Raw genomic sequence first — 27722 nt, 5'->3', positions numbered from 1 at the left:
TCTTGCACACAATATCACATCAGACTCTTTAGCAATTTTAGCAATTTTAGGTTCTTTTAGAGGAGAGGCCAAGTAGTGCTTTAATCCGGGCGACCACACACTGCCTCTCAGAAACAACCAGTAATGGAGATTTTGTTAATAGGCTCTGCTTTACCTCTTTTTGGTGGCCACCATTGTTCTGAGCTGCCGCCTGCACCATCCAGACACCCACCTTCCTCAAACCTCTCCGGACTGGCTCGCCATTAAATGTGGGATAATTTTCTTCTCAAAACACTGTTTTTCATAGTCAATCAATCAATATCCAATACCTTCTAGTCTAATGTGAATAGGTTTATTAGTGTCACAAAAATAGGTACAACAATATACCAAGTTGGTCCATGGAGCAACTGACCTGACCTCCTGTTACACGCACCTTTACGTCATGACTTAGTCCCACCTACTGTGGGGCTTAACCTTTCACCACACGTTTGATTTTAGCACAATAGGATCACGCCAAATTTATACTCCATTATATCCTTAGTTATGAATAGATTCACCCCGAATTTATACCCCATTATATTTTTATTTGTTTAGTGGTATTAACATGTCTATACTGTACTACTTGACACCATTATTTTCCATAGGTGTTTTGTCGCCATTTAGTGACAGAATTATACTACACTTACCCTGCCTTGAGACACCATTATTTCCAGTTGCAGCACATCTAAGATAAAAAAAAAAGCTATATACAACATATCTAAGTTAAAAAAAATAGCTGCATTTGATCTGTAATAATCATACATTCTGCACAGGTTAACCCATGTATTATACGTATATCTAAACTTTGTTGATTATTAACCTTATATAAAGACAAACCTAATGATTGTAAATACTTAAATTATTTCCTACACTTCGGCACACAGACATGCCTCGAGGCCCTATTTATTGACCCTGCAATTCTGATGGGTGTGTTAACAATTTCGAGGCTTAGTGTTTGCACCTGAAGAAAGGTGGGCTCTTTAAGTTTAGGTTGGCCACTTTTTTGTAAGGTTTTGCAGAAAGAGTTTATTGAAACGTGTGGAAACAGGCAAATTGTGGGAGTGCAGGAATGAGGAGATGGAGAGATGGAGTCGAGTTAATTCCGTTTACTCGCCACACAAAACAACACCGATACAATATTTCGTGGCAACAAGCTAACAGCTAGGCTGCAGAAAAACATGGTTCCACTTCCTGGGAAACTGTTAAGCATTGCCTACGTCAGCACTCGGAACGTCTGCCTTAAAGGAGCAGCAGCCCCTGGTGAATCTATCCTCAATTGTGTATCACCACACAGGCCCCCCCAGAATTCACCATCACGAAAAAATGCAAAACAATAATGTAACACGACAGTACTCAGTGAAACACAAACAGCCAACAGGCGAACAGTCCCCAGTGAAACAGTCAACGTCTGGGGGGGCGGACCCGGTGGCCAAAACGGCTGCGCTGAATGGGGGCGGGAGCAGGGGGCAGGGGACAGAGCCAGAGCTCGGGCAGGGGCCGAGGCTGGGCCAGGGGCCCGAGAAGGGGGGCATCCATGCCGCGAGGGCAGGGCCAGTTCAACCGGCCCACCCAGGTCTAAATGGGCAGGCTTGAGACGGTCCACCGAGACCCGCTCCGGCTTGTCCCCCATGTCTACCACAAAGTTCTTAGGCCCCGCTTCCAGGACGTGGAAGGGCCTGTCGTAGGGGGGCTGCAGGGGAGTATGGTGGCTGTCGTGGCGGATGAAGACGTACCTGGCCGACAGCAGATTCTCGGGACATAGGACTGAGGGAGGCAGTGGTGAGATGTAGGGGTCGGAGCGAAAGCATTGGCACTGTCCCGTGCCACAGCCCGATGAGAAGCTGCTGACCAGGGGGTCACAGCGTCCAAGATAAACTCACCCAGGACACGCAGCGGTTGGCCATAAACCAGCTCGGCAGACGAGGACTGGAGGTCTTCCTTGGGGGCGGAGCGAAGGCCGATCATGACCCACGGGAGGCGATCGACCCAGTTGCTGTCCGTGAGGCTGGCATGAAGAGCGGCCTTCGTAGACCGATGAAACCGCTCACAGAGTCCGTTGCCCTGCGGGTTGTACGCTGTGGTGCGATGGAGCTTCACCCCCAGCCCCTCCGCGACTGCAGTCCAGAGCTCTGACGTGAACTGCGGGCCCCTGTCGGAGGTGAGGTCAGCTGGCGTGCCAAAATGGGCCACCCAGGACCCGATGAACGCCCGGGCAACCTCAGTAGACGTGGTCGATGACAGGGGAACAGCTTCCGGCCACCTGGTCGTCCTGTACACCATGGTGAGAAGGTGAGTGAACCCATGGGAGGGGGGCAGGGGGCCCATCAGGTCCACATTCACATGGTCAAAACGTCTCTCGGGCACCAGGAATGGCGCCAAGGGGGCTTTGGTATGACGGTGTACTTTGGAACGCTGTCACGCCACACAGGAGTAAGCCCAGGCCTTGATGTCCTTCGTGAGGCCGGGCCAGAGGAACTTGGCCTCCAAGAGCTTAGTGGACGCCTTCACACCCAGGTGGGAAAGGCCATGGATAACGTCAAAAACACAGCGCTGCCAGCCGGTGGGCACCATGGGGCGGGGCTGGCCCGTGGAAACATCGCAGAGGAGCATGGCGTTGGCGCTGTCAAACACCATATCCTCCAACTGCAGCCCTGTAGCAGCCGTCCAATAGGCCTGGATGTCTGCGTCAGCGGCCTGGTCTGCAGCCATGGCAGCGTAATCGAGTCCCAAGTAAACGGACCCTGCCACCGCCTGGGAGAGGCAGTCAGCGACCAAGTTGTCCTTGCCAGCCACGTGCCGGATGTCCGTGGTAAACTCCGAGATGGCAGAGAGCTGACGCTGTTGGCGCCCGGACCACAGCTCGGAGGTCTTGGCCATGGCAAATGTCAGCAGCTTGTGGTCGACGAAGGCAGTGAAACGGCGGCCTTCCAACAGGAACCTGAAGTGTCGGGTGGCGAGGAAGAGACCCAGGACTTCCCGGTCGAAAGTGCTGTACTTCCTCTCGTTGTCTTTAAGCTGTTTGCGAAAGAAGGCAAGGGGCTGCCAGGCGCCGCCCACCCACTGCTCGCACACCGCGCCGACCACATAGTCAGAGGTGTCAGTTGTGAGGGCAGTCGGGGCAGTGGGGGACGGGTGCGCCAGCAAAGCGGCATTGGCCAGCGCAGCCTTGCCATCGTCGAAAGCTTCGTCCATCCCCGGGTACCAGTCTAACTCGCCCTTGGCTTCCTGGCCTCGCACAAGGGCCGCATGCAGGGAGTTGCGTGGGGGGATGAACCTGTTATAAAAGTTCACCATGCCTAGGAACTCCTGCAGGGACTTCACAGTGCGGGGGCGTGGAAAACTGGCGACGGCGTCCACTCTGTTAGGAAGTGGAATGGCTCCCTGCGGGGAGACGCGGTGGCCGAGGAAGTCGATGGACGACAGGCCAAACTGGCACTTGGCTGGGTTGACTATGAGTCCATGCGCACTGAGCCGCTCGAACAACTGCCAGAGCTGCATCAGGTGCTCCTCCATGGACACGCTGGCCACGAGAATGTCATCCAAGTAAACAAACAAGAACGGCATATCCCGTAGCACAGAGTCGATCAGCCGCTGGAACGTCTGCGCTGCCCCCTTGAGACCGAAGGGCATCCACAGGAACTTGAAGAGTCCAAATGGCGTGATGACCGCTGTCTTGGGCACGTCCCGAGGGTGGACCGGTACCTGGTGGTAGCCCCGCACCAAATCTACTTTGGAAAAGATGGTGGCCCCCGCCAGGTGGGTGGAGAAGTCCTGTATGTGTGGGACGCCAACCGCAGGTTAGCCTTAGAAACCATGTGCAGGGGGGAGGCCCACGGGCTGTCCGAGCGGCGCACGATGTCTAGGCGTTCCATGGTGGCAAACTCCTCCCTGGCGATCGTGAGTTTAGCAGAGGCGAGGCGCCGAGCATGTGCGTAGACCCGGGGGGGGGGCGTACACTGCTGACGAGAACGTAGGTGTGGTGAGGTCAGGGAACTCTGTGAGCAGTCGCTGATACGTGTCTCCGGCGGCGAGCATTTTTGACAGGCCGAGCGTCCCTGCACCTCCCAGTGTGCACGGGTATGTAGCGAAAGAGACAGCATCGATCAAGCGACAGTTCGTAACATCCACCAGCAGCCTGAAGGTGCACAGGAAGTCCGCGCCCAGGAGGGGAACCGACACCGCGGCCATAACGAAGTCCCAGCCGAAACGCCGCCCGCCGAAACACACCTCCACATACCTGGTGCTGTAGGTACGTATGGGCGTGCCGTTCACGGCATCCATCGGGGGGCCTTGTCCGCCGGCCATTGTGTCCGCGGCCGATGCAGGCAGGATGCCACGCTGAGCGCCCAAATCGACCAGCAGCCGCCGGCCAGATAAGGCGTCCTTGATAAACAACAGCTTGTTGTTCTCGCCGGCGCTCATAGCTGCTATTGAGCGCCGGCCATGGCGTTTCCCTGGACGTTGAAGCTGCATGGCGGGCGACACTCTTTGGCCCTGGCACCAAACCTGTTGTGGTAATAACACAGCCCGCTGTCATGCTGGCGGTGGGCAGCCACCGCAGCCGCGGTGCCCGCTGCATCCTCCAAAGATGGGGGCGAGGTCTGGGCGAGGAGCATCGCATGACTGAACTGCTGCCGGTTGGCGAGGAAAATCCTGTCCGCTTCCGCACCCAGAGCGCGGTAGTCTTTGGTGGAGGAGAGGGGGTAGCTGGCTAGCGCTGTGCGCACAGGCGCTGGGAGCTGCCGTAGAAAAACATGGGTGAAAATGACGGAGGGATCCGCCGAGCCCAAAACGGCCAACATCTTTTCCAGCAGCATATGTTTGGAGTCAGTGGCGTGCTCAGTCCTCTCTGTAGTTAAGTAATATATTTGTTGGGGGCTCTTTGGTCCAAGGTTAGTAGTTTCAGATGAGAAAAGGAGAACAAATCTCTCTGACCAAGGCACTCCGTGTAATTAAAGATGTCTTTATTGAAACTTAGACATATCCAAAAAGGACCTAAAAATGCCCACGCGTAGTGGCTCGGGCCTTCTTCAGGGCATAGTGAGACAAAATGGGAGTGAATGGTTTTTGTGCAGGCACAGAGCACAGGTGGTAGTCGCTTGATTGGATCTGAAGCAACCAATTACTAAGACCCGCCCCTCACACAGATCCTAGAGAGCAATCACACGCCAAACACAGTTCATTATAAAAAGAAAACAAAAACACACATTAAGTGTACACACACCCACAACTATATCACAATAAAGGTACATGTTCAGAGTGACTCAGAAATACAGTAGACTATAAATTAGACATTTTTACAAAAAAGGCCTATAGTCTATCTCCTCGTTCAAACCTGGATATTCCATTGCCTTAAAATTCCAGAATGTCTGTAAACTTTCTAGACTTATCGATTTCTATTGATGGGAGTGGCTCTCTACAAACCACAATATATAGAAAGAGTACAGACAGGAACACTTTACTCAGATCTGACAGTTTCCATGCCAAGGGACTTAAAAACAACATTCCCTTTGGACAGTTTCAGCATTTGAAACGCATTTGCAGCAATGATTCAGATTTTGAAAAACAGGCCAAAGACATGAAATTGAGATTTTGTGAAAGGGGTTATTCCCCAATTTTGATTGATGGTGCAGTAAAAAAAAAGCCCAGTCTCAAAATCGGTCTGACCTCTTAAAGAAAAAGAAGAAAACTAATATGGTTAAAAACAATCCCAGACCATGCTTCATCACACAATACAGCCGCTGTGCCTCCAGGATGAAACAAATAATCAATAATCAGGTCCAATTGGAAAATGATTAATAGTGATCCACTTCTAAAGGATTTTTTCCCAAATCCACCTATGACAGTGTTTAGAAAAGCACCTTCTATAAAAGACGAACTTGTCAGGAGTTACCTGCCAAGCTCAAAAGAAAAAACATGGTTGCATAAAGACCTTTGGGGAACTTATAAGTGCGAGTCATGTAAACACTGTGTGGGTGTCATTCAGTGCAAGACAGTCCTTGACCTGAAAACCCAAAAAGAATACAAAACCAATGGCTTTATCAATTGTAATTCTGAGTTTGTTGTATATCGCCTACAGTGCCCATGTGGGTGCTTTTACATAGGTAGGACAAAGAGGAAATTAAAAGAACGTTTTTCTGAACACAAATACGCAATAAGGATCAACAATGAAGATTATCCAATGGCCAAACACTATAGAGAAATGCACCATAGCGACCCTTCATCCTTAAGAGTCCAGGGTATTGAGATGATAAAGAAATCTGTATGTGGGGGGGATAGATTGAAAAAGTTGCTGCAGCAGGAAACTTTTGGATCTGGAATTTTAAGGCAATGGATTATCCCGGTTTGAACGAGGAGATAGACTATAGGCCTTTTTTGTAAAAATGTCTAATTTATAGTCTACTGTATTTCTGAGTCACTCTGAACATGTACCTTTATTGTGATATAGTTGTGGGTGTGTGTACACTTAATCTGTGTTTTTGTTTTCTTTTTACAATGAACTGTGTTTGGCATGTGACTGCGCTCTAGGATCTGTGTGAGGGGCGGGTCTTAGTAATTGGTTGCTTCAGATTCAATCAAGCGACTAACACCTGTGCTCTGTGCCTGCACAAAAACCATTCACTCCTGTTTTGTCTCACTATGCCCTGAAGAAGGCCCAAGCCGCTACGCGTGGGCATTTTTAGGTCCTTTTTGGATATGTCTTAAGTTTCAATAAAGACATTTTTAATTACACGGAGTGCCTTGGTCAGAGAGATTTGTTCTCTTTTTCTCATCTGAATCTTTTCCAGCAGCTCGGAAGGTTTGCTATCGCTGAGTCTGTTGAGTGACAACTGGCGATCTGCCTTCTCCAACTCCGCCAGGAATGCTCTGAGTGCTCCTATTTTCCCACAGCCGGGGGGGCTTCCAGTAGCCCCATAGCTCTGGCCGTCATCCGGGCATCCAATGCCGCCACCACATGGAAATACCACGTAACGTCCCGTGTTATTCCTCCCAGCTCGAACTGGGCTTCAGTGTGCTGAAACCATGGCCGGGGACTGTGCTGCCAAAACTCGGGCATCTTCACCGTTGCTGCTGAGATGCTAGCGCTAACATGAGCCATTCCGTTAGCATCACTCGGAGCCGGAGCGATGTCGTCATTGCTTTGGGTCGACATGTTCATTGTCAACGTGCGGGGTCACCAATGTGGGAGTGCATGAATGAGGAGACGGAGAGATCGAGTCGAGTCAATTCCGTTTACTCACCACACAAAACAACACCGATACAGCACAATCTCTTGTGGCAACCAGCTAACCGCTAGGCTGCCGACAACATCGCTCCACTTCCTGGAAAACTCTAAGCAGTGCGTTATTATGGATCCCACTGCTTTTCTTGGCACTCTGCCTCTGATTGGCCAGTACTCGTTGCCTCCCTTGGAACGTCTGCCTTAAAGGAGCAGCAGCCCCTGGCGAATCTATCCTCAATTGTGTATGCACCACAGAGTAGTGTCTACGGTAATGGGAAAGTGTGTGTGTGTATGTGTATATACATGTTTAACTATCCTAATGTGGACCAAATGTCCTCATTAGGATAGAAAACCCAGAAACCACCTACCTTGTGTGGACATTTTAGAGGTCCTCACAAGTAAAAGGGTCTATTTTAGGGTTAGGACTTGGTTTTAGGGTTAAGGTAAGAATTAGGGTTAGGTTAAGGTTAGGGTAAGGGTTAGGGTTAGGCATGTAGTTTGCGTGGTTAGGGTTAAGGGCTAGGAAATGAATGTAGTCATCAGGGGTCCTCATAGGATAGTGAAACGAGTGAGTGTGTGTGTGTGTGTGAGTGTGTGTGTGTGTGTGTGTGTGTGCGCGTGCGTATATATATATATAATCATATATATATAATCAAAAACATTATCCCCCCACATTTGACCCACATCAGTTTGCCTACCGTCCCAAATGGTCTACTGAGGATGCCATTGCCGCTGCCCTGCACGTTGCTCTGACCCACCTTGAACTTAGCAACACATACATCCGGATGCTGTTTATAGATTACAGCTCTGCCTTCAACACTATTATCCCCGCCAAACTAACCACCAAACTCCTCTCCCTTGGCCTCAACTCCTCCCTCTGTAACTGGATCCTGGACTTCCTGACCAACAGACCTCAGTCTGTTAGGTTAGGTGACCACACCTCCTCCACCCTGACCCTCAGCACAGGTGCCCCTCAAGGCTGTGTTCTGAGCCCCCTCCTTTTCTCCCTCTTTACCCACGACTGCCTGCCAACTCACCCTTCAAATGTTATAATTAAGTTTGCAGATGACACCACAGTCATTGGCTGTATCACCAACAATGACGAGATGGCCTACAGAGACGAGATTGAGCACCTCACATCATGGTGTACTACCAACAATCTTGTCCTTAATGTACAGAAGACAAAGGAGCTGATTGTGGACTTCAGGAGGTCTAGAAGCTGCAGCCACTCCCCCATACACATCAATGGGGTGGAAATGGAGCGTGTTTCCAGCTTTAAATTACTTGGAGTCCACATCAGCGAGGACCTTTCTTGGACATTAAACACCCAGGCCCTTGTGAAAAAGGCCCAACAACACCTGCATTTCCTGAGGAGGCTGAGGAGCGCCCGTCTACCCCCCAAAATTCTCACCAACTTCTACCACTGCACCATAGAGAGCATCCTGACCATCTGCATCTCAGTGTGGTATGGCAACTGCACCTCAATAGACCAGAAAGCTCTGCAGCGGGTCGTCAAGGCGGCCCAGCATATAACCGGTACCCAGCTCCCAGCCATAAAAGACATTTATCACAAACGCTGGCTTCGAAGGGGTCTCAGCATCAGCAGAGATCCCACCCACCCCAACCATGGACTGTTTTCCCCCCTGCGCTCTGGGAGGCGCTACAGGAGCCTCAGAACCCGCACCACCAGGCTCAAAAACAGCTTCTTTCCACAAGCTGTTGCCCACCTGAACCTGGCTACCCACTGAATGTCTGTAGACATTTTAAATATTGTAGCGAATTCGGGGGACAAGGCAACCACAGGAGCTGCCGCGGCCGGGAAGCGAACCCGTATCGCCCGCACCGCAGGAGACATCGCTAACCGCTCGACTAAAGGGTCAGACCCCCCCAATCAGCGGCCAGCGTGTCTACTAATCCATACACGTTACAATATTTTGTACTCCAGCTCTTTTTTTAACTTATTTTTAGCTTTTGGTCTTCATGTGTGTATATCTTATATTGTGTTTGCTGTGTTTGTCTGTGTCTGTCTTGCACTGTTTGTTGAAGCCACAGCCCTCATTTCATTTTTGACATGTGCCTGCACATTATTTTTAATGACAATAAATTGAATTGAATTGAATTGAATATATGAAGATTGTTGTGTTGTAATGTTGTTATTCTATGTAAAGTACACTGAGAGAGCCACGAAGCCGGAGTCAAATTCCATGTAGTGCAAACCTACATGGCCAATAAAAACGGTCCTGATTCTGACGGAGCATAATATTCCAATTATCTATTACTACTACTTTCTTTTTTTTATAATATTCCAATTATAGTCGGTTTAAGAGCCCAACTACTACAACCTTCGGCTGCTCCCATTAGGGGTCGCCACAGCGGATCATCCGTTTCCATTTCTTCCTGTCCTCCGCATCTTCCTCTGCCACACCAGCCACCTGCATGTCCTCCCTCACCACGTCCACAGACCTCCTGTTTGGCCTTCCTCTTTTCCTCTTCCCTGGCAGCTCCGTATTCAGCATCGGTTTAAAAGCCCAAAACAGAATAAAAACGCTCCATATAAACCACCTCAATCAGAATAAACAGGTCTCGGAGGGGTTTGAATCTTTTCATAAACGGATCAAAAGAAACATTTTGTTTCACATTTGTGAGTGGCAGCCTATATCAACTGCACGAAACAACCCGATAGGACCAACGGGAGCTTTTTTGTATTCCACCTTCGGAACATTTGTAGTTTCACACGGCAGATCTACGCCATTAACATGCGCCATCGCATGATTCCCTGATTTGGAGTCAGATTCTCTGAGCGTCGCCGTTGTCTTTTTCCCCGAGTCCTTCTGAATTCTCCTCCACATCGTTTCTTGGATCTCATGACGTTTTCCGTCGAGGTCGCGGAAAAGGCAAGGGAGTTTTGTTTTTGTTTCGTTTTTTTTAATTACTGCTCGTCCGCAGGGACAGTCCGAGTGGCCGCGCGACTCCCTAAGGTACTTCCAAGTTCTTCCTCTTCTTTCGGCTTGTTCCCCGTGTCCCAGGGGTCGCCGCGCAGGATCTGATAGTTTCCATCGACGGCGGTCTTGTCAAGGTAATTTCAAATTAATGGCGATGTATTTTTATTTTCGCTAAAACAGCCGCGAGCCACCATTCCAAACTCTACATTTAAACGTTTTGATTTACTGGTCAAATGAACCTCTTTATATTAAAAAAGAAAAGAAAGAAAAAGCCTTTCCTTTAGTATTTTATATCAATAGTTATACAATATATGGCTCTCATTTGTCTTTAAGCATAAGTTACCCAATATTCTGTAGAAAAGGTATAACAGTTTGTTTGTTTGTTTGTTTGGGTTTTTTTGAGGGGGGGTTAGACTGTGAAACTGAATGATAATTCTGGAATGAAACCAACACTGTAATTTACACATGTACGCACAGAAATACATGTATTTAGATGTATGTAGATGTAATACATGTAGAAATGTATTTCTGTGCGTACAGTACATTTTAAGTGTCTCAAAAGTACCATGATATCGCCAAAGGAGTTGAATCAAGTGCAACTGGACTTGGTTATATATCCGTGAATATGTTTCGATGAAGATGAAGATGAAGATGAAGCCCGACCCCCCCGCCGTCCGATTGGCCAGTACAGCTGTAGTAGGAAGTAAGTATAACCAACTAAGTAAGACTGTATTTACAAGTACTTCAGCATTGGGGCGACAGCGGTGTGGCGTGGAGGATGATTAGGATCATATATATAATTCTGTGCCTCGTTAAATTACCAGAGGCAAGCTTCAAGCATTTCCCAAGAGTGACATTAAGAGGTAGGCTATGATGAACATGGTGTGTGTGTGTGTGTGTGTGTGTGTGTGTGTGTGTGTGTGTGTGTGTGTGTGTGTGTGTGTGTTTAAAGAGACTTATGAAATAGAATCATGAACCTCAACGTGTATGCTGTGCGTTCAGAGAATGTCGAAAACAGGTTTTAAAATATCTTCCAAAATTTAGAAATTAACATTTAGAGTTATTGTTTTTTCCCTCTCCCCTGGGTATATATTGTACACACTGCTGCTTTTTTTTTTACCACACAGCTGTCCCCGTGTGGTAAAAAAAACAAGCTTACATAGACTTCCGAGTAGTTTATAATGATGCTATGAGAATACTACTAAAAAGACCTGGATGGTGTAGTGCAAGTGAAATGTTTGTGGCTGCAGGAGTCAGTACCTTTCAGGCTGTTTTAAGAAATCGTATGTATAAATTTATTTGCCGGTTCAATGACTGATAATGTAATCATGAGTTTAACAAATATAAAATTCAGTGTCACACGCTACCAATCCCGGCAGTGGGACCACTGGTATAGCTGCCTCCTTGTAAGACACTGACTTGTTCCTTTGTTATTTTATTGTTTACTCCGTGTATTGTTTTGGGTTTATCTTTTACCAATACTACTACTAATTTCAGCTGCTCTTATTAGGGGTCACCACAGCAGATAATCCGTTTCCATCTCCTCCTGTCCTCTGCATCCTTCTCTGTCACATCAGCCATGTGCATGTCCTCCCTCACCACATCCATAACCCTCATCTTTGGTCTTTCTCGTTTCCTCTTCCCTGGCAGCTCCATATTCAGCATCCTTCTCCCAATATACCCAGCATGTCTCCTCCACACATGTCCAAGCCATCTCAATCTTGTCTCCAAACCGTCCAACCTGAGCTGTCCCTCTAATATACTCGTCCCTAATCCGGTTCTTCATCACTCCCAATGAAAATCATAGCATCTTCAACTCTGTTCTTGTCTTTTATGGCTTCATTTTTTTTAACCGTATCTTTGTTATGGACCCTGAGTCTGCAGTAAAGTTTTGAGTTGAGTGGTATAAAATAATGGTCTCTGTTGTGGGTCGGAAAGGAACCAGTGCAGGGGTCCGGCAGGGTCAAGCCCGTAGGCACGTTTATTTCGGTTCAGGGAAGGGAAATGCGGGATGTGTATGGTGCACTAGAGTCCTGGATGCGGGGTGTGTAAAAGACTGTGCAGGGCGAGTGTGGTGCGTGTGTGCAGGAATGTAAATGACTGGAGGGTGTTTGTGCGTGTTGGTGACGCGCAAGTCCAGGAGTAGGAGTTCTGCGGGAGCACAAGGGACGCGAGAAAGACGGAGCCCGAGAAGCACCGGCGGGTTCTGGGAGGGAGAGACACAGGAATCACAACACAGGAGAAAACACAGCCAAAGAGTCTAGTGATCTACTGGGTAACTACCGTACTAGATGGCACAATCACGTCAGCGTCCTCTTTTATAGCTGGCTGCAGATTGGCTTCAGGGGGGCTGATCACCGATGAGCCTCTGGTGCATAGCTGCGCTCTCAACGAGCGCGCTGATTGAGCCCTGCTGGTAGACTCAGGCGGAGACGCGCCTTGCGTCTGGACCACAACAGTACCCCCCCCCTCCTACAGGACCCACCGGGCAACCGTCCAGGGGCATCAGGTGTTCCAAGTAGAAGTCCGACAGGAGGGCGGGGTCGGCGATGTAAGACCGGGGCACCCAGCTCTGGTCTTCCGGACCGTAGCCCTTCCAGTCCACCAGGTACTGGAAGCCCCCCCCACGGCGGCGGACACGCAACAGCTTCCGGACCGGCCAGACTGGGTCGCCGTCCTGGAGTACACGGGGAGGAGGCGGGGCGAGGGCACTGACAGGCTTCAGCTTGGAAACATGAAACACGGGATGTGCACGAAGAGAAGGAGGGAGAGACAAACGCACCGCAGTGGGGTTGACGATCCTCTCCACAGTGTAGGGTCCCACGTAGCGAGAGGTCGTCGGGATGGGGAGGTCCTTGGCCAGGAGCCAGACACACTGACCAGGCTGGTACGCGATGCCGGTTAGAGGAGCGTTGGAACCGGTCGTTGGCTCGCAGCAGGGCAGCACGAGCAGACCTCCACATGCGGCGGCATCGGTGGAGATGATCCCTGGCTGACGGGACCGCCACCTCAGTCTCTTGCTGGGGAAACATGGGGGCTGGTAGCCCAGTGAACATTCGAAAGGAGACATTCCAGTGGCAGAGCTAGTTATGGTGTTGTGAGCATACTCAACCCAGGCCAGGTGCTTGCTCCAGGTCGAGGGGCTGCTGGTGGTCACACATCTCAGGGCAGACTCCAGGCTCTGGTTGGTGCGCTCCGCCTGTCCGTTTGTCTGAGGGTGGTAACCAGAAGAGGGACTGACCGTGGCCCCAATTCCCCTACAGAAGGCCTGCCACACCTGGGAAGAGAACTGGGGACCCCGGTCAGAAACAATGTCCAGGGGAATGCCATGGAGACGGACCACGTGGACAACCAGCAGTTCGGCGGAGGACGGGAGCGCCACGAAATGGGCCTGCTTGGAAAAACGGTCGACAATGTTAAGTATGACTGTGTTACCCCGAGACACCGGGAGTCCAGTCACGAAGTCCAGGGAGATGTGTGACCAGGGGCGACTGGGGACCGGATGCAGGAGACCAGCAGGGGGGCGATGGGAGGTCCGGGCGCAGGTGATACACGCAACCACAAACTCCCGAACGTCAGCCTCCATGGTAGGCCACCAGAAGCGCCGCCGGAGGAAGGACAGTGTCCTGGAAGTGCCAGGTTAAGCGGCCCCACTCGAGAACCCTGGAGCGTACAGGGGCAGGCACAAACAGACGGTTAGGGGGAACGTTACCAGGGCTGGGGTGAGTTCGCTGGGCGGTCCTGGCCAGAGAGTCGATGGCCCAGGTGACGACGCCCACAACACGGGTCGGAGGCAAGATGGTGTCCAGGGCACCCTCTTGGTTGCTATCCTTCGTAGATGCCCCCGGGTGGAGCCGAGAGAGCGCATCTAGTCTGGAATTCTGTGACCCTGGACGATAGGACAGCATAAAATTGAATCGGCTGAAGAATTGCGCCCAGCGGGCACTCACCCGTTTAGCTGACCGGATGTACACCAGGTTCTGGTGGTCCGACCACACCAGGAAGGGATGCTCCGTCCCCTCGAGCCAGTGTCTCCATCCTGCAAGCAGCTCCCGGTCGCCGATAGTTGCGCTCAGCTGGTGTGAGGCGCCGGGGTGCAGATGGTGATCCTCTGCTGAGCGTTGCGAGAGGACCTCCCCCAACCTAGAGTCAGAGGCGTCCACCTCCACCACGAACTGGCGGGTGGGCGAGCACCGGGGCCTCAGAGAACCTCCTCTTGAGGTCTGAGCCTCCGGGGTCCAGTCAAACTGGCGGAGGTGAGGGCTGAGAGGGGCGCGGCGATGCGGCTGCAGTCCTTGATTAACTTCCTGTAGAAGCCCGCAAATCCCAGGAAGCGTTGCAGCTCTGACCGGTTCTGGGCCACTCCAACACTGCCTCGACCTTCTCAGGGTCGGTCCGAATGCGCCCCGCCTCCACAATGTGGCCAAGAAACTCCAGGGAGGGGGTGTGAAAAGCGCACCTCTCCGCCTTGACAAACAAGCGGTTCTCCAGAAGGCGCAGCAGCACCAGGCGAACGTGTTGGATGTGTTCGTTGAGAGAGCGGGAAAAAAAAGACTAGAATGTCGTCCAAATAAACCACAACGAAAACATTGATCATGTCCCGGAGCACGTCATTAACAAGGGTCTGGAAAACTGCAGAGGCGTTTGTGAGGCCGAAAGGCATAACTAAGTACTCAAAATGTCCCAGATGCGTATTGAAAGCAGTCTTCCACTCATCTCCTTCTCTGATGCGGACGAGATGGTAAGCACTGCGTAAATCAAGCTTGGAAAAAAATGGTGGCAGCAGAGGGGTTCAAACGTGGAGCTCATGAGGGGTAATGGATAGCGGTTCTTAACCGTGATGTCATTAAGTTGTCGGTAATCAATACAGGGGCGGAGCGTGCCATCTTTCTTACCAACAAAGAAGAATCCGGCCGCCATTGGGGAGTCGGAGGGGCGAATGATCCCGGAGGCGAGTGAGTCGGTGATGTACTCCTGCATGGCCGCCTTCTCCGGAAGGGTGATGTTATACAGCCTTCCGGGTGGAGTGCGGGCACCAGGGAGGAGCTCAATAGCGCAGTCGTAGGGGCGGTGTGGAGGGAGAGAGAGCGCCTCGGTCTTGCTGAAGGCAGCCGCAAGGTCATGATAAACCTCGGGCACGTCGGAGAGATCTGGAGGCTCAGCCTTAGGAGCCCCAGGAGGATAGGAGGCAGAGCGGAGACAGTTCGCGTGGCACGCAACACTCCACCCGATGATCCGAGCGGAGGACCAGGCGATGTTGGGGTCATGCCTCTGCAACCAAGGCCTCCCGAGATCGAGGGAAAGATGAATGGAGCAAAGTACAGAGAGATCCTTGATGAAAACCTGCTCCAGAGTGCTCAGGACCTCAGACTGGGGTGAAGGTTTACCTTTCAACACGACAACGACTCTAAGCACACAGCCAAAACAACAAAGGAGTGGCTTCGGGACAAGTCTGTGAATGTCCTTGAGTGGCCCAGCCAGAGCCCAGACTTGAACCCCATTACACATTTCTGGAAAGACCTGAAAATAGCTGTGCAGTGATGCTCCCCATCTAACCTTACAGAGCTCGAGAGGATCTGCGAGGAGAATGGGAGAAATACCCCAAATATAGGTGTGCCAAGCTTGTAGCTTCATACCCAAGAAGACTTGAGGCTGTAATCGCTGCCAAGGGTGCCTCAACCAAGTACTGAGTAAAGGGTGTGAATACTTATGTACATGCAATATTTCAGTTTTTTATTTTTAATAAATTTGCAAAAATTTCTACAAAACCTTTTTCACTTTGTCATTATGGGGTATTGTGTGTAGATTGATGAGGAAAAAAAAGGAATTTAATCCATTTTGGAATAAAGCTGTAACATAACAAAATGTGGGGAAAGTGAAGGGGTGTGAATACTTTCCAGATGCACTGTATATAAAAAAAACGTACAATTGAATATCAGATTTCTGAAAATTGATTTCAGAAATTATATGTATTATACGTAAATTGATACATCTTCAAAATTATCAAAATTTTAAGTCTTTTTTTTATTTCAACTCTTGGTTTTTGCTTCTCCCCGCTGCTAGGTTTTAATGGTTACAACACAGCAAAAACAAACCAGCCCTCCTTTCTGCCTCCTCCTTTTAAACCGTTGATGTGAAGCACTTCTGCCCAAGGTTCACAGTAGTGCTGTGAAGAGTATAATGTATCACAGTTGATATCTACGCATGTAAAAAAAACATTGTTTTCAACAAATCTCTTAGCACCAACATTGTTCTTGTGAAGCACTGTTTTACTTATAGGTAAAGTATTTATAAAGATAAATATAACTGTTTTCAAAGCACTGGCATACTGTGTGACCACCTGTGTGCAAGATCCGTAATAATGCCATGAAGAGAGTATAAAGCATCAAAGTTGATAATCTATGCATGTCAAAATTATTCTTTTAGTTATATCAACGTTGGGCGTCGTTCATGAATTGGTGTCTGTAGATTCAGGGATTACCTAGGTGCTATGTGTTTTCCATAGGGGCTTTTCCACCGCAGCAACCTTTTCACAGTTCAGGAACTTCATTATCGGTATGTGGGAACTTTTTCCACTGGGGGAACAAGTTTCGGAAAATTTCCCATTTAATTAATAAAAAAAAAAATCTCCATGACCAAGCTGGTACTTTTTATGGGACTAAGAATGGTTCTTTAGTACAGGAAACAATGCTAATTGGTCAATTGAAAGCTATTTAGAATTGTAAAACACAACAAACCGTCATTTTAAAATACCAGTAAACAGCCGAGTATACCACTGACGTCAGAGTGCCACTTGGGTAGGATTGTACTTCCCCTAGCTGCTGTTGTTTTATAAAAGAAAAAGCAGACCCCAAAATGCAGCGACCAATGAAAAGTACCTATATTTGTATCTTTTTTACGTTTTATTGAGATTCAGAGAGATTTTAAGGTAGCAACTTGGAAAGAGAAGAGAAGTGCCCGAGAAGATTGCTTCTCGGTTAGCAGGAGTTGGCATACACCACTTCGGTAAACTGTGCAGGGAGAAACTCAAAAAGATGAAAAAGAATTATGGGGAAATATACAATGATATACAAGGATGTCATAGTAGTTCAATTGAATCAGGAACTTGATCTGGAGTGGCTCAGCCTTCCAGTTTCCTTATGAAACTGGCCGTTGGTTCGGTCGTTAGGCACTGTATTCTACTGTACTGTTTATAAGGGGTTGGAATACCTGCATGCAGTTTAGACTGAAGATAATAATAATAATAATCATTACATTTACCCAAAGCACTTCACATTGAAGGGGGTAACTCACTTCAACTACCACAAATGTCCACCAGGGTGATGCACGGCAGCCATTTTGTGCCAGAGCGCTCACCTCACATCAGCTCGAGGTGGAGAGGGAGGAATCATTGAGCCAATTACATGGGGAGATGATTAGGTGGCCAGATGGAGAAAGCCAGGTTGGGAATTTTGCCAGGACACTGGGGAAGTGGTGACACTCATCCATCAATAAACATTGTATCCAGAGGAACTGATTCAGCCTTCTTTGATTTTCTTACCTGGATTATTGAGCATGCATCAATATCTTCCACAGTTTTGACCGTGGGATCGTCCGGTCCATTGCCTGCTCCCGCTGGGCCAATGCCCCCCTGCTGCCGCATCCCTACTATCCTACTGGAGTGGGCTTCCTCCACCCCTGCTTGGACCTCTTCCTGCACCAGCTGTCATCCGTCTTTCCCCTAGGCCTTGTTGTAGCAAGGTGTTTGGTTGCTACTCATCCCTGCCTGTCCTGACACCACCAGCACTCTGTGCTGCAACCATGATTCAGTCTGGTCAACTGCCTCCTGTGCCCTCCATTTCCTCCAATTTCTCACTATGATGTCATTGGATTCTTTGCACAGCAGCACAGTACAGCAGTAGTTGTGACAATTTTAAGTTTTCGAAAATGTATAAGGGACATTAACACCCAATCCTATGTCCTTGAAATACACAGAATTTTTAATGTTCTAGAAGAAGTTATTGTAGTCGTTCAAGTTTTCTTTAATTACAGATATATCTTGCTTTCTTAGTACTGGAAGAAAAATGACTTTACAGTTATCTAAATATAAAAGAACCAGCCACTGAGGATGCACAAGCCAGTGCATTCTTAGTGCCAGTCCCAAGCCTGGATAAATGGGGAGGGTTGCGTCAGGAAGGGCATCTGGCAAAAAAATCTTTGCCAAATCAAATATGCGGATCTTGAATCTGTGGAGAAAAAGCACACTGGTACTGATTTTCAAGAATAAGGGTCAACTGTAGAGGTATAAAATTGATCAGCCACAGCATGAAGATATGGGAAAGCGTAGTGGAAGCTAGGTTAAGAGGAGAGGTGACGATTAGCGAGCAACAGTATGGTTTCATGCCACGAAAGAGCACTGCAGATGTGATGTTTTCTCTGAGAATGTTGATGGAGAAGTGTAGAGAGGGCAGAAGGAGTTACATTGTGTCTTTGTGGATTTAGAGAAAGCACATGACAGGGTGCCAAGAGAAGAGGTGTGGTATTGTATGAGGAAGTCAGGGGTGGTAGAAAAGTATGTAGGAGTGGTGCAGGATATGTGTGAGGGCAGTGTGTCATGGGTAAGGTGTGCGGATGGAATGACAGATGGGTTCAAGGTGGAGGTGGGATTACATCAAGGATCGGCTCTGAGCCCTTTCTTGTTTGCAATGGTGATGGACAAGATCAGGCAGGAGTTGCCATGGACTATGATGTTCGTCGATGACATTGTGATCTGTAGCGAGAGTAGGGTGCAGGTTGAGGAGAGCCTGGAGCAGTGGAGGTATGCACTGGAGTGAAGAGGAATGAAAGTGAGTAGGAGCAAGACAGAATACATATGCATGAATGAGAGGGAGGACAGCGGAATGGTGAGGATGCAACGAGTAGAGGTGACGGAGGTGGATGAGTTTAAATACTTGGGGTCAACTGTTCAAAGTAACGGGAGTGCAGAAGAGAAGTGAAGAAGAAAGTGTAGACAGGGTGGAGTGGGTGGAGAAGAGTGTCAGGAGTGATTTGCGACAGAAGGGTACCAGCAAGAGTTAAAGGGAAGGTTTACAAGATGGTAGTGAGACCAGCTATGTTATATGGTTTGGAGACAGTGGTACTGATGAAAAGACAGGAGGCAGAGCTGGAGATGGCAAAATTGAAGATGCTAAGATTTTCATTGGGAGTGACAAAGAAGGACAGGAATAGGAACGAGTATTTTTGAGGGACAGCTCAGGTTGGACGGTTTGGAGACAAAGCAAAAGAGGCAAGACTGAGATGGTTTGGACATGTGTGGAGGAGAGATGCTGGGTATATTGGGAGAAGGATGAATGTGGAGCTGCCAGGGAAGAGGAAAAGAGGAAGGCCAAAGAGGAGGTTTATGGATGTGGTGAGGGAGGACATGAAGGTGGCTGGCGTGACTGAGGAAGATGCAGAGGACAGGAAGAGATGGATACAGATGATCTGCTGTGGCGACCCCTAATGGGAGCAGCCGAAAGTAGTAGTAGTAGTAGTTATCTAAATATAAAAAAGTATATCATATGTCATATTTAATTTGTCATATTTAAAAATTAGATTTCAAGTTTACTATTGATTCATAACTGATTTAAATTGACTTGCCATAGAAAATGTTAATAATAGATATGAATGATTTAGTTTAGACAAGCGGATAGGTCAGGAGGTCACTTTAATATAAATGAATCACTTCTGACCAGTCCAAAAAAAAAAAAGAAATTCTAGATGTGACATATTCTGATTGGTTAAGTACTTATTTGTAGACATCTAAAATGAAATCCTAAACTTGACATTTTTTATATAAATGAAGATGTTCTTCCTGTTAGCATCTCCTCACAGACATCTTTGGATATTTGTCATTTACAGGAATGCCTTTAACTTCACATTTCCTTTTATTTCAGAGGGAGTATTCAGAAGGGTGACTCTACCTGGAGATCATACACATATACAGCTTCTCCACGATGGACAGCAAGATATTATCACAGCTGCAGGACAGAGACAACTTTATGTTGTTAACTTTAAGAGTCTTCACTTAAACCAAATGGTATGCAGTAGCACAAACTTTGTTTGGCCTTTCTGTGCTCATATTGATACGTGTATAGATCTGTAGTCTGATACATAGAATCAATAAGTGTATATCCAGTACTCTCCCTTTGCGTCACATGTGAGGCTCATGTTGTCCTTGTACTGTGCAATTTGTTGACTTGCTTCTGCACCAGTCTTGCAGATTCCTGTAAATCTGTTGTGCTTGGTGACTGAGGTGATTTCAGTTCTGCCACTGAACTAGCTTCCCCTAGAAAACCATGACACGTAAAAATTGAAGTTTTGATTTACTACACTTTAAGAGTTACCGCTGCCACAGAAAGCCAAATGATTTGCTTTGCTGACTATTAAGTTTCACATGAATTGGAAATGATTCATAGTGTTTCGCTCCAGGTGCACAATAAGTCTTTGCCCTCCATCACCAGGGTGTAATTGATCAATAATAATGTTGATCATTGATATTTTTCCAAACTCTCCCCACAGACTCCTGCATTTCAAGGAGATGAATGCACCCGCAGTAATCCTGCATCATCAGTGAGTATTTTAAGAACATGACTTGAAATCGAGCACCACATGCAGCTTCCGTTCATAACAGAAAGTGACAACTGAGTCATTGTTTTAGCCCATTTTTTCTTGGGTTTATTTTAGGCTGTGCTGGAAAGCCTCAACTAAATGCCAAAAATGAAAAGCTTGTTTTCATCCTTTAGGCTTGCCACTATAACATCACAGTATTCCAGAAGAGGAAAGAAGCCAACCAACTGTTTCTATGCGGAACCAGTAGCAAGGAAACAACATGTTGCAATATGGTATGTAATGTATAGAGAGATATGGGAAGTGAAGATCGCCATTTCCATGTTTTGTAGTATTTGGCAGGTCTCATCACTACCTATGAAAGCAGAACTTACATAGAAGCTATTATGAATAAGGATTTGTTTCATACGGAACTGCCACTAAACTGCCACTGGCATTAAAAAAAAAATGCAAGGAACAAAATACTTTAGAAATATAATTTACCATTCCATATTTGTGTTGTAGATGCTACAGTCATGGCTATTGAAGGGATTAACAAAGTCATTTCATTGCAGAATACGTTAGATCCATCATCGTTGTGCACTCCCTCAAAGCCCATGGCAGGCATAAAGGCAAGCATAAAAGCATTTGTCATTAAGGAACAGTCGCCATTCGCCCTTATTGGTAAGCCTGTCATGTCTGCTTTAGATGTGTCTCTGCTCAGAGTTTTTCACTGGTTTTTGAATGTTGTTGTTGTTGTTGTTGTTTTTATCTGTATTTAGATAACGTTTGCTCTGCACGAATACACTTGATATTTTCTGGTATTGCCACTGGACACTGAATGGAAACTCTGTCTAGCCTTTCAGGAGAATCAAAACATTTTTCTTGTGTATGTCTTTTTCCTACTGACCTGTTATCCTATATGTATGGTGGAACTCAGTTTCCTACTTGGGGGGGGGGTTAATAGTGGGGGAATTAATAAAGTATTTTGTATCATATTGTGTTGTCATTGATGGTATGACAAAAAACAGTGATGTTTTCTTTCTCTATTTGGTATCATTGCAGAATTGTTTTTGGTCATCAGTCAGAACAAGATAATGTTTTTTTTTTTAATGTCAGCAAATACAAACTGTAGGAGTGTATAAAATTTTAATAAAAGTGATTTTTTTTTCCTGTTGGTGGCATCAGTCTAAAGGTAGAATCACATTGTCACTATGTTTCGTCCTTGAAGATACTGCTCATGTGTAATAATTAGTATTGACATCACAGAGTCTTCAGAAGATGAAGAGCTCTACCTCACGCACTCTGGAACTAAGGACTGTATTGGCATCTTTAAGTTTGGGAGGAACAGAGTTGGTCCGGGATACCATGAAAAAGGTACTAATCTGCTAATACAACGAGACTATTCCCTTTTGGAGCTACCAGTGATTATCTGGAATAGCAATGTCAGACTGTAGCCTGTCATAATCGTCATCTGTCGATCTCCTAAGGCTGTTGAGATGTGTTATGTTATGTATCTTTTCTCTGTTTATCACTGTGTACAGAGCAACTATATGTTGGTTTGGTGCCTAGCAGAGACAGTAAGAAACTGTATGCTTTCTATAAGGAGAAGACCAGAGCCCTGGACTTGGAGGCTGATATGTGGATGTCTTATGTGGCTCAGATTTGCATGGTAAAAGATATACGTCCTTTGTTATCGGGCTAATTTGTTTAACGGTCTATCTTATCTAGGCATTTTCTTTTTCAGCTGTTTACTGTCATACCTGTTGAGAAGCCTCTTAATTTACTTTGTGTGTCACCCAACAGATTGCCAGTTCCTCTGACTTCAGCATGCAAATCTATGGTTGTTTCTTTCCAGGCAGATAAAGGGGGGCCCAAGAGCTCCTTGCAGTTTGAGTGGACATCCCAGCTGACTGCAAGGCTCTTCTGTGGTGATCACAACAGCAGACAGCACTATTCTGAGCTGGTTGACATAGCTGCCATACATGGAGACCAGTGGCAGGACACAAGAGTGTATGCACTCTTCAGAAATCAATGGTGAGTCTGCCAACATGCATTTCAGGCTAGAGCAGAGAGATGACAGTAATACACTAACTAATGGAAATGCCACATGGAAAAGGATTGTTAACTTTTAAGTAACTAAATCACATTAAAAAGGCAGCTTTATGTGTCCGGGTGGCGTGGCGGCCTATTCCATTGCCTACCAACACGGGGATCGCCAGCTCGAATCCCTGTGTTACCTCTGGCTTGGTTGGGTGTCCCTACAGACACAATTGGCCGTGTCTGCGGGTGGGAAGCCGGATGTGGGTGTGTGTTCTGGTCGCTGCACTAGCGCCTCATCTGGTCGATCAGGGCACCTGTTGAGGGGGGGGGACTTGGAGGAATAGCGTGATCCTCCCACACGCTACATCTCCCTGGTGAAACGCCTCACTGTCAGGTGAAAAGAAGCGGCTGGCGACTCCACATGTACCGGAGGAAGCATGTCGTCGTCATCTGCAGCCCTCCCCGGATCAGCAGAGGTGTTGAAGCAGCGACTGGGACGGCTTGGAAGAGTGGGGTAATTGGCCGGATACAATTGGGTAGAAATAGGGGGGGAAATCCAAAAGAGGCAGCTTTACAGGTGAGTCATGTGACATTGAGTGTCAATTAACAAAATGTGTTAGCTATAAAGGACACCTGATAATCGGCACTTCAGTATGTTAGTTTTCAAAGCAACATGATGCAACCAAACAGAGATCCAAAAAGGGCAAAATGCTTGGTGCCTGAACTGCATGTGCATCAGTCGCAACAACTGCAAAATTATTAATTATAAGTGTCAAGAGGAACTGTTTCCACAGTCTGTTTTCAAGTTTATTTGTCATATAAGAAAGCAAGTTTACACTTATTCTCATAATAAAATACTTGTTTTGCTGGCTCAATGCACAAGCGGGAAATAGAAGTACTTATAAAAGTACTTACAGAAGTCCAAGTGCAAGAACAGGATATGTACAAAAATGCAAAAATATGGATAAAAAACAGTCAGTGAAGACTTTCGATGTAGTCCATGGGCCAGACGATATTTCGGTACACTCAAGGTGGCAAAACTTACTTATAATTTTTGAAAGGATCCATGTCTGTAGATGATATTTTGGTATGATAACCATTCCTGAGTGGCAGCTGTATCACAGTTATCAGCTCATGAAGTTAACCACCCGCTAAACTAAATTGCATTTTAGACGCTGGTGCATATCCTGGTTTAGCCTCATGGTCAGGACATTTTTCAATGTTCTATAATATTGTCTTTGGTATCATTTTAAAGGGGACCTTCTTAGCTTTCATTCAAGCCCTGTTGTGGATATTTCTCACAAATATAGAGGTCACTTGAGCTCTTCAACCCGTCAATAACACACATCTTTCTGCAATGTTCGCCTAAACTATATACTTTCTTTTAGCCCTGTGGCATCTAGGAATATCAGGGACACAAAACACAAAAACTGGAATACTCACAGGACTGTAAAGATTCAGGAAATGTATAATATACCCATACTATTTCATTGTGTGAGGTGATTGTGAGCCTTAAATGAGAACTATACCAAAGCCAGTTAGGTCACAAACTGGTCTCTATACATTTGTTTAAATACACAATCAAAATACATGATAAAAAGGAATACCATAGTGAGGTAATGAAATATTTTAATATTTTAAACAACATTGACATTTACATATACTTAGTCAATGATACATGTAATCCCATATCATTAGTGGGTATATGTAATGGTAATGGGTAGGGTAATGGGTATATGTGAATATGGTTACATTATTGTTATCAAGTTCTGGGTAACCAAGTCCAGAATCAACATCCTGTGCATCAATAGACTACTACCACAGTAATACCATCAGAATCATCACACTGTCATTCATCCAACTGCTCGTTTCTCTCATCATCTGACTCCCCAAGTTCAAAGTCCAGTTCTGGACCATCCTGCTGTTTTTGGTTACTGCAGGTCTGTAACCTGCACATGTCTGTGCATGGAAGTCCATTTGACAGGCACATGCAGCTTGGCATTTTGCATGAATGCACACTTGCATGTTAGCATTTCCAAGACCACATCTGGTGCAGGTGGGGAGCGCATCCAGTAAATGGCCAGCTTGCCTTCATCGTCTGTCCATCCATACTCAGTAGGGCTTGGCACCACAGGGTTAGCCTGCAGACAGCACTTCCATATTGCTGCCTGATAGTTGGCTCGTTGAACATGCATAAAGAGACAGTCTCTACATGGTGGCAGCTGGCTGGACTCAACCTCTCCCCTTTTGGTGCAGAAGAGCTGGTAACGCAGTTTGTTCACCTCAGCAGTGCTGCTATTAGCAACATACATCCGACAGGTGAACTGCTCAATTTTCTGGAACAGCTCATCACTCACATTCCATGTCTGTCCCAGTTGACTAAAAGTCTCTTGGCAGGAAGTGTGCTTTCTCACTATCTTCAGGGCATTAAGCTTCCCTCGACCAGCGAATGCACTGACAGTGTCGCAGCCTGTGAAGGCATGTAAGCCAATTAGGCTGTCACAGATGCTGTCTCCAAGTGAACTTGCCAGTTTGGTGATGTCGACAAACCGTGTGCGGTTCTGAGTCCCACACTTCTGGTAGATGGGACAGGTGATGTCCTTCTGGAAGCCAAGACAAAGCACCATCACATCAGTGTCCTCAGCTGTGATGATAACTGACTTTGAGCCCGCATTTGCTGCATGCAATGCATGCAGGAGCAGACGGGTGTCAGCTTCTTCATGCGTGGAGTGCAGTTCTGCTGCTTCCTCACACCCATCTTCTGTCAACATGTAGCAGGTTTCCTCACAGGTCATGTACAACACCTTGCCATGCAGCATAGCTCTGTATCGTGGGAGTTTCCACTCTTCCACCAGAAACTTGATGAGACTGGTCTTGTTGGAGGAACTGCACAGAAATTTTCTCCACTGCTGGACGTGGTGTCCCCCTGCAAGATTCTTGTACTGGAGAGTGATGTCTCCACCCCGGTTCAGTCGTTCAGCATCTTTGATCGAAGTCTGGTGATAGACATCAAAAACAACATCAATCTTCCCACTCTGTGCTCCCTCATGGAGGACCTGGGTCAAGGCTGACTCTGCCACCTGTGCAAAGGTTTTGTTGTTGCCATTCATTTTTTGGACCAGGCTCATCCCATCAATGATGGAAGTAGATGGGATTGGGATGTCTTCTGCAGGAGATACATTCTTTTCAAGCTCTCTGGCAAGTGCAGCCTTGTTTGTTTTTCGTAAGGACCCATCAGCATTTGCCAGTGCCCATGGTAGTGGGCCCAATGGGTAGGCAAGGACATCCTTCAGATTCACCTTCCTGCTTTCAGCCACCAGGGTCATGTGACTGAAAAGGTTTGTATCTGTCTTCAGAACCACATCCTGTGCTTTCTTTCCATGAGCTTGTTTTGTGCTGACATTGGAGAATGTTTTCAGACTTTGCTTGGTCATCTTGTCGTGGAATTTCACAGGTGGTGGGTCTGCATCTAACCTTGTTTGCTGGAATGCTTGGTAGGCCTCTTCTCCTTTCTCAAGAGCTCTCAAGAGATCTATGGTCACATCAGGTGGAGCCATGTTGCCAGTGGAGAGGCTAACCAAATCAATCTCATCAGGGGACATAGGATTGAGCCAGTTATTCTCCGTAAGGTCCATGAGAGACTGGACATCTGCTTCATCTCTCTTGATCCTTGGACTCTGTAGATCTGGATGAGACCATTTGCACCTGCCTTGACCTGTCAGGTCTCTCAGCTGTCTGAGGTACATGCTTCTATACTCAGCTGTGAGATAATATTTGGTCACAGCTCCTGGCTTCAAGCTGAATCCCTTTGTCCCTCCAGCTGTTTGGGTGTCTTTGTTCACCGTTTCTTCTATAGCTTGGTCAACAGGGATTCGGCCAAAGGGATTGGTGGAGCCCAGTTGGACTGAGAAGCCTCCTTCCATGAATTCTGTGTACACATCTGGGTGTGTGTTGGGCAGCTCAGACATCTGGGCGTAGTAGTAGGGGAGGTAGCGTGCATAATTCATCCTGTCATAAGCAAAGCACCATGGGATCATTGCTCGAATGCTAGCCAAGTGTAGCATCCAGTCTCCCTCTCTGGATGCTCGGATGAGCCCCAACAAGATTTCAACCATGTCCAAATAGGACATCCAGAAGTTCGAGAGGCTGCCGTTTCCACCTCTAAGGAACTCACGGTAGACTTCAAATAGATCCATGATGCGTGTACAAGAGCTGTTCTTGAGGACCTCCTTCAAAGCATGTTGTGAGACTTCTTTCCCAAGGCTGTCAATGGTCTTCAGTGTCTCATTCAGGTGAACCATGTCATTCCTGTGAGTTTCTTCCAACCAGGACAGGAAACCATTCAAGGTCAGTCGCATGAGAGCCTCATACAGGAGCTTGTGTAGTCGCACTGCCCTGTTGTACTTGCGGCCATCCATAACACCAGCAATTGAGCCTTCTGCAATCATGCCAGACTCAATGCAGAGGTCTTTGAGTCCAGCATCTTGGAAACGCTTTCCTATTATTGCCAGCAGTGTGCAGATGGTGTGGAATACCCCAAGCCTAACGATGATATCATGGAACTTGTCATGGTGTTTCCATGTGATCTCGACAGCCTTCGCATACAGGGCTTGGTCAAAGACACAGACAATCTTCCTCAGGCCTAAGCACTGCATGATGCTCAGTGACTGGTTAAGCACCTCGTTGACAGTAGACATTTGTGTCGCTGGAGCATTGATGGTAGGCAGATAGCCTATATTGTCGGGGATGACCGTCATCTCTCCTCGAGTCAGGATGTTGAAGCCTGTCCAGCTGCTGACTGACTGTTCTTCTTGTTGTGACATGCGTGCTAGGACCCAAAGAAGGTTTTTCTCTCTGGCAAGCTTAGTATTGGCTGCAGTATCGGCATCTGACTTTTTGCTTTGTGGTGGCCCTACCCGTTGTCCAGCATT

General features: G+C 47.3%; 1 protein-coding gene across 1 annotated transcript in view; it reads left to right on the top strand.

Annotated features, from left to right (window-relative positions):
* The first annotated feature begins 10944 nt into the window (after nucleotides 1-10944).
* Nucleotides 10945-27722, top strand: part of LOC130111845 (semaphorin-7A-like) — a 42901-nt gene continuing 26123 nt past the window's right edge. Inside the window, exons 1-8 of the mRNA XM_056279143.1 lie at nucleotides 10945-11045; nucleotides 20097-20239; nucleotides 20722-20772; nucleotides 20946-21044; nucleotides 21324-21432; nucleotides 22018-22125; nucleotides 22293-22420; nucleotides 22607-22785. Of these exons, the coding sequence (XP_056135118.1) occupies nucleotides 10961-11045; nucleotides 20097-20239; nucleotides 20722-20772; nucleotides 20946-21044; nucleotides 21324-21432; nucleotides 22018-22125; nucleotides 22293-22420; nucleotides 22607-22785 (902 nt within the window). The 5' untranslated portion in view covers nucleotides 10945-10960. The remainder of the gene's footprint in view (nucleotides 11046-20096; nucleotides 20240-20721; nucleotides 20773-20945; nucleotides 21045-21323; nucleotides 21433-22017; nucleotides 22126-22292; nucleotides 22421-22606; nucleotides 22786-27722) is intronic.

This window comes from Lampris incognitus, chromosome 4 (assembly GCF_029633865.1).
Source record: "Lampris incognitus isolate fLamInc1 chromosome 4, fLamInc1.hap2, whole genome shotgun sequence".
In the NCBI taxonomy this organism is placed as follows: Eukaryota; Metazoa; Chordata; class Actinopteri; order Lampriformes; family Lampridae; genus Lampris; species Lampris incognitus.
The sequence above is the reverse complement of the archived record's forward strand: the minus strand, read 5'-3'. Positions and strand labels throughout refer to the sequence as shown.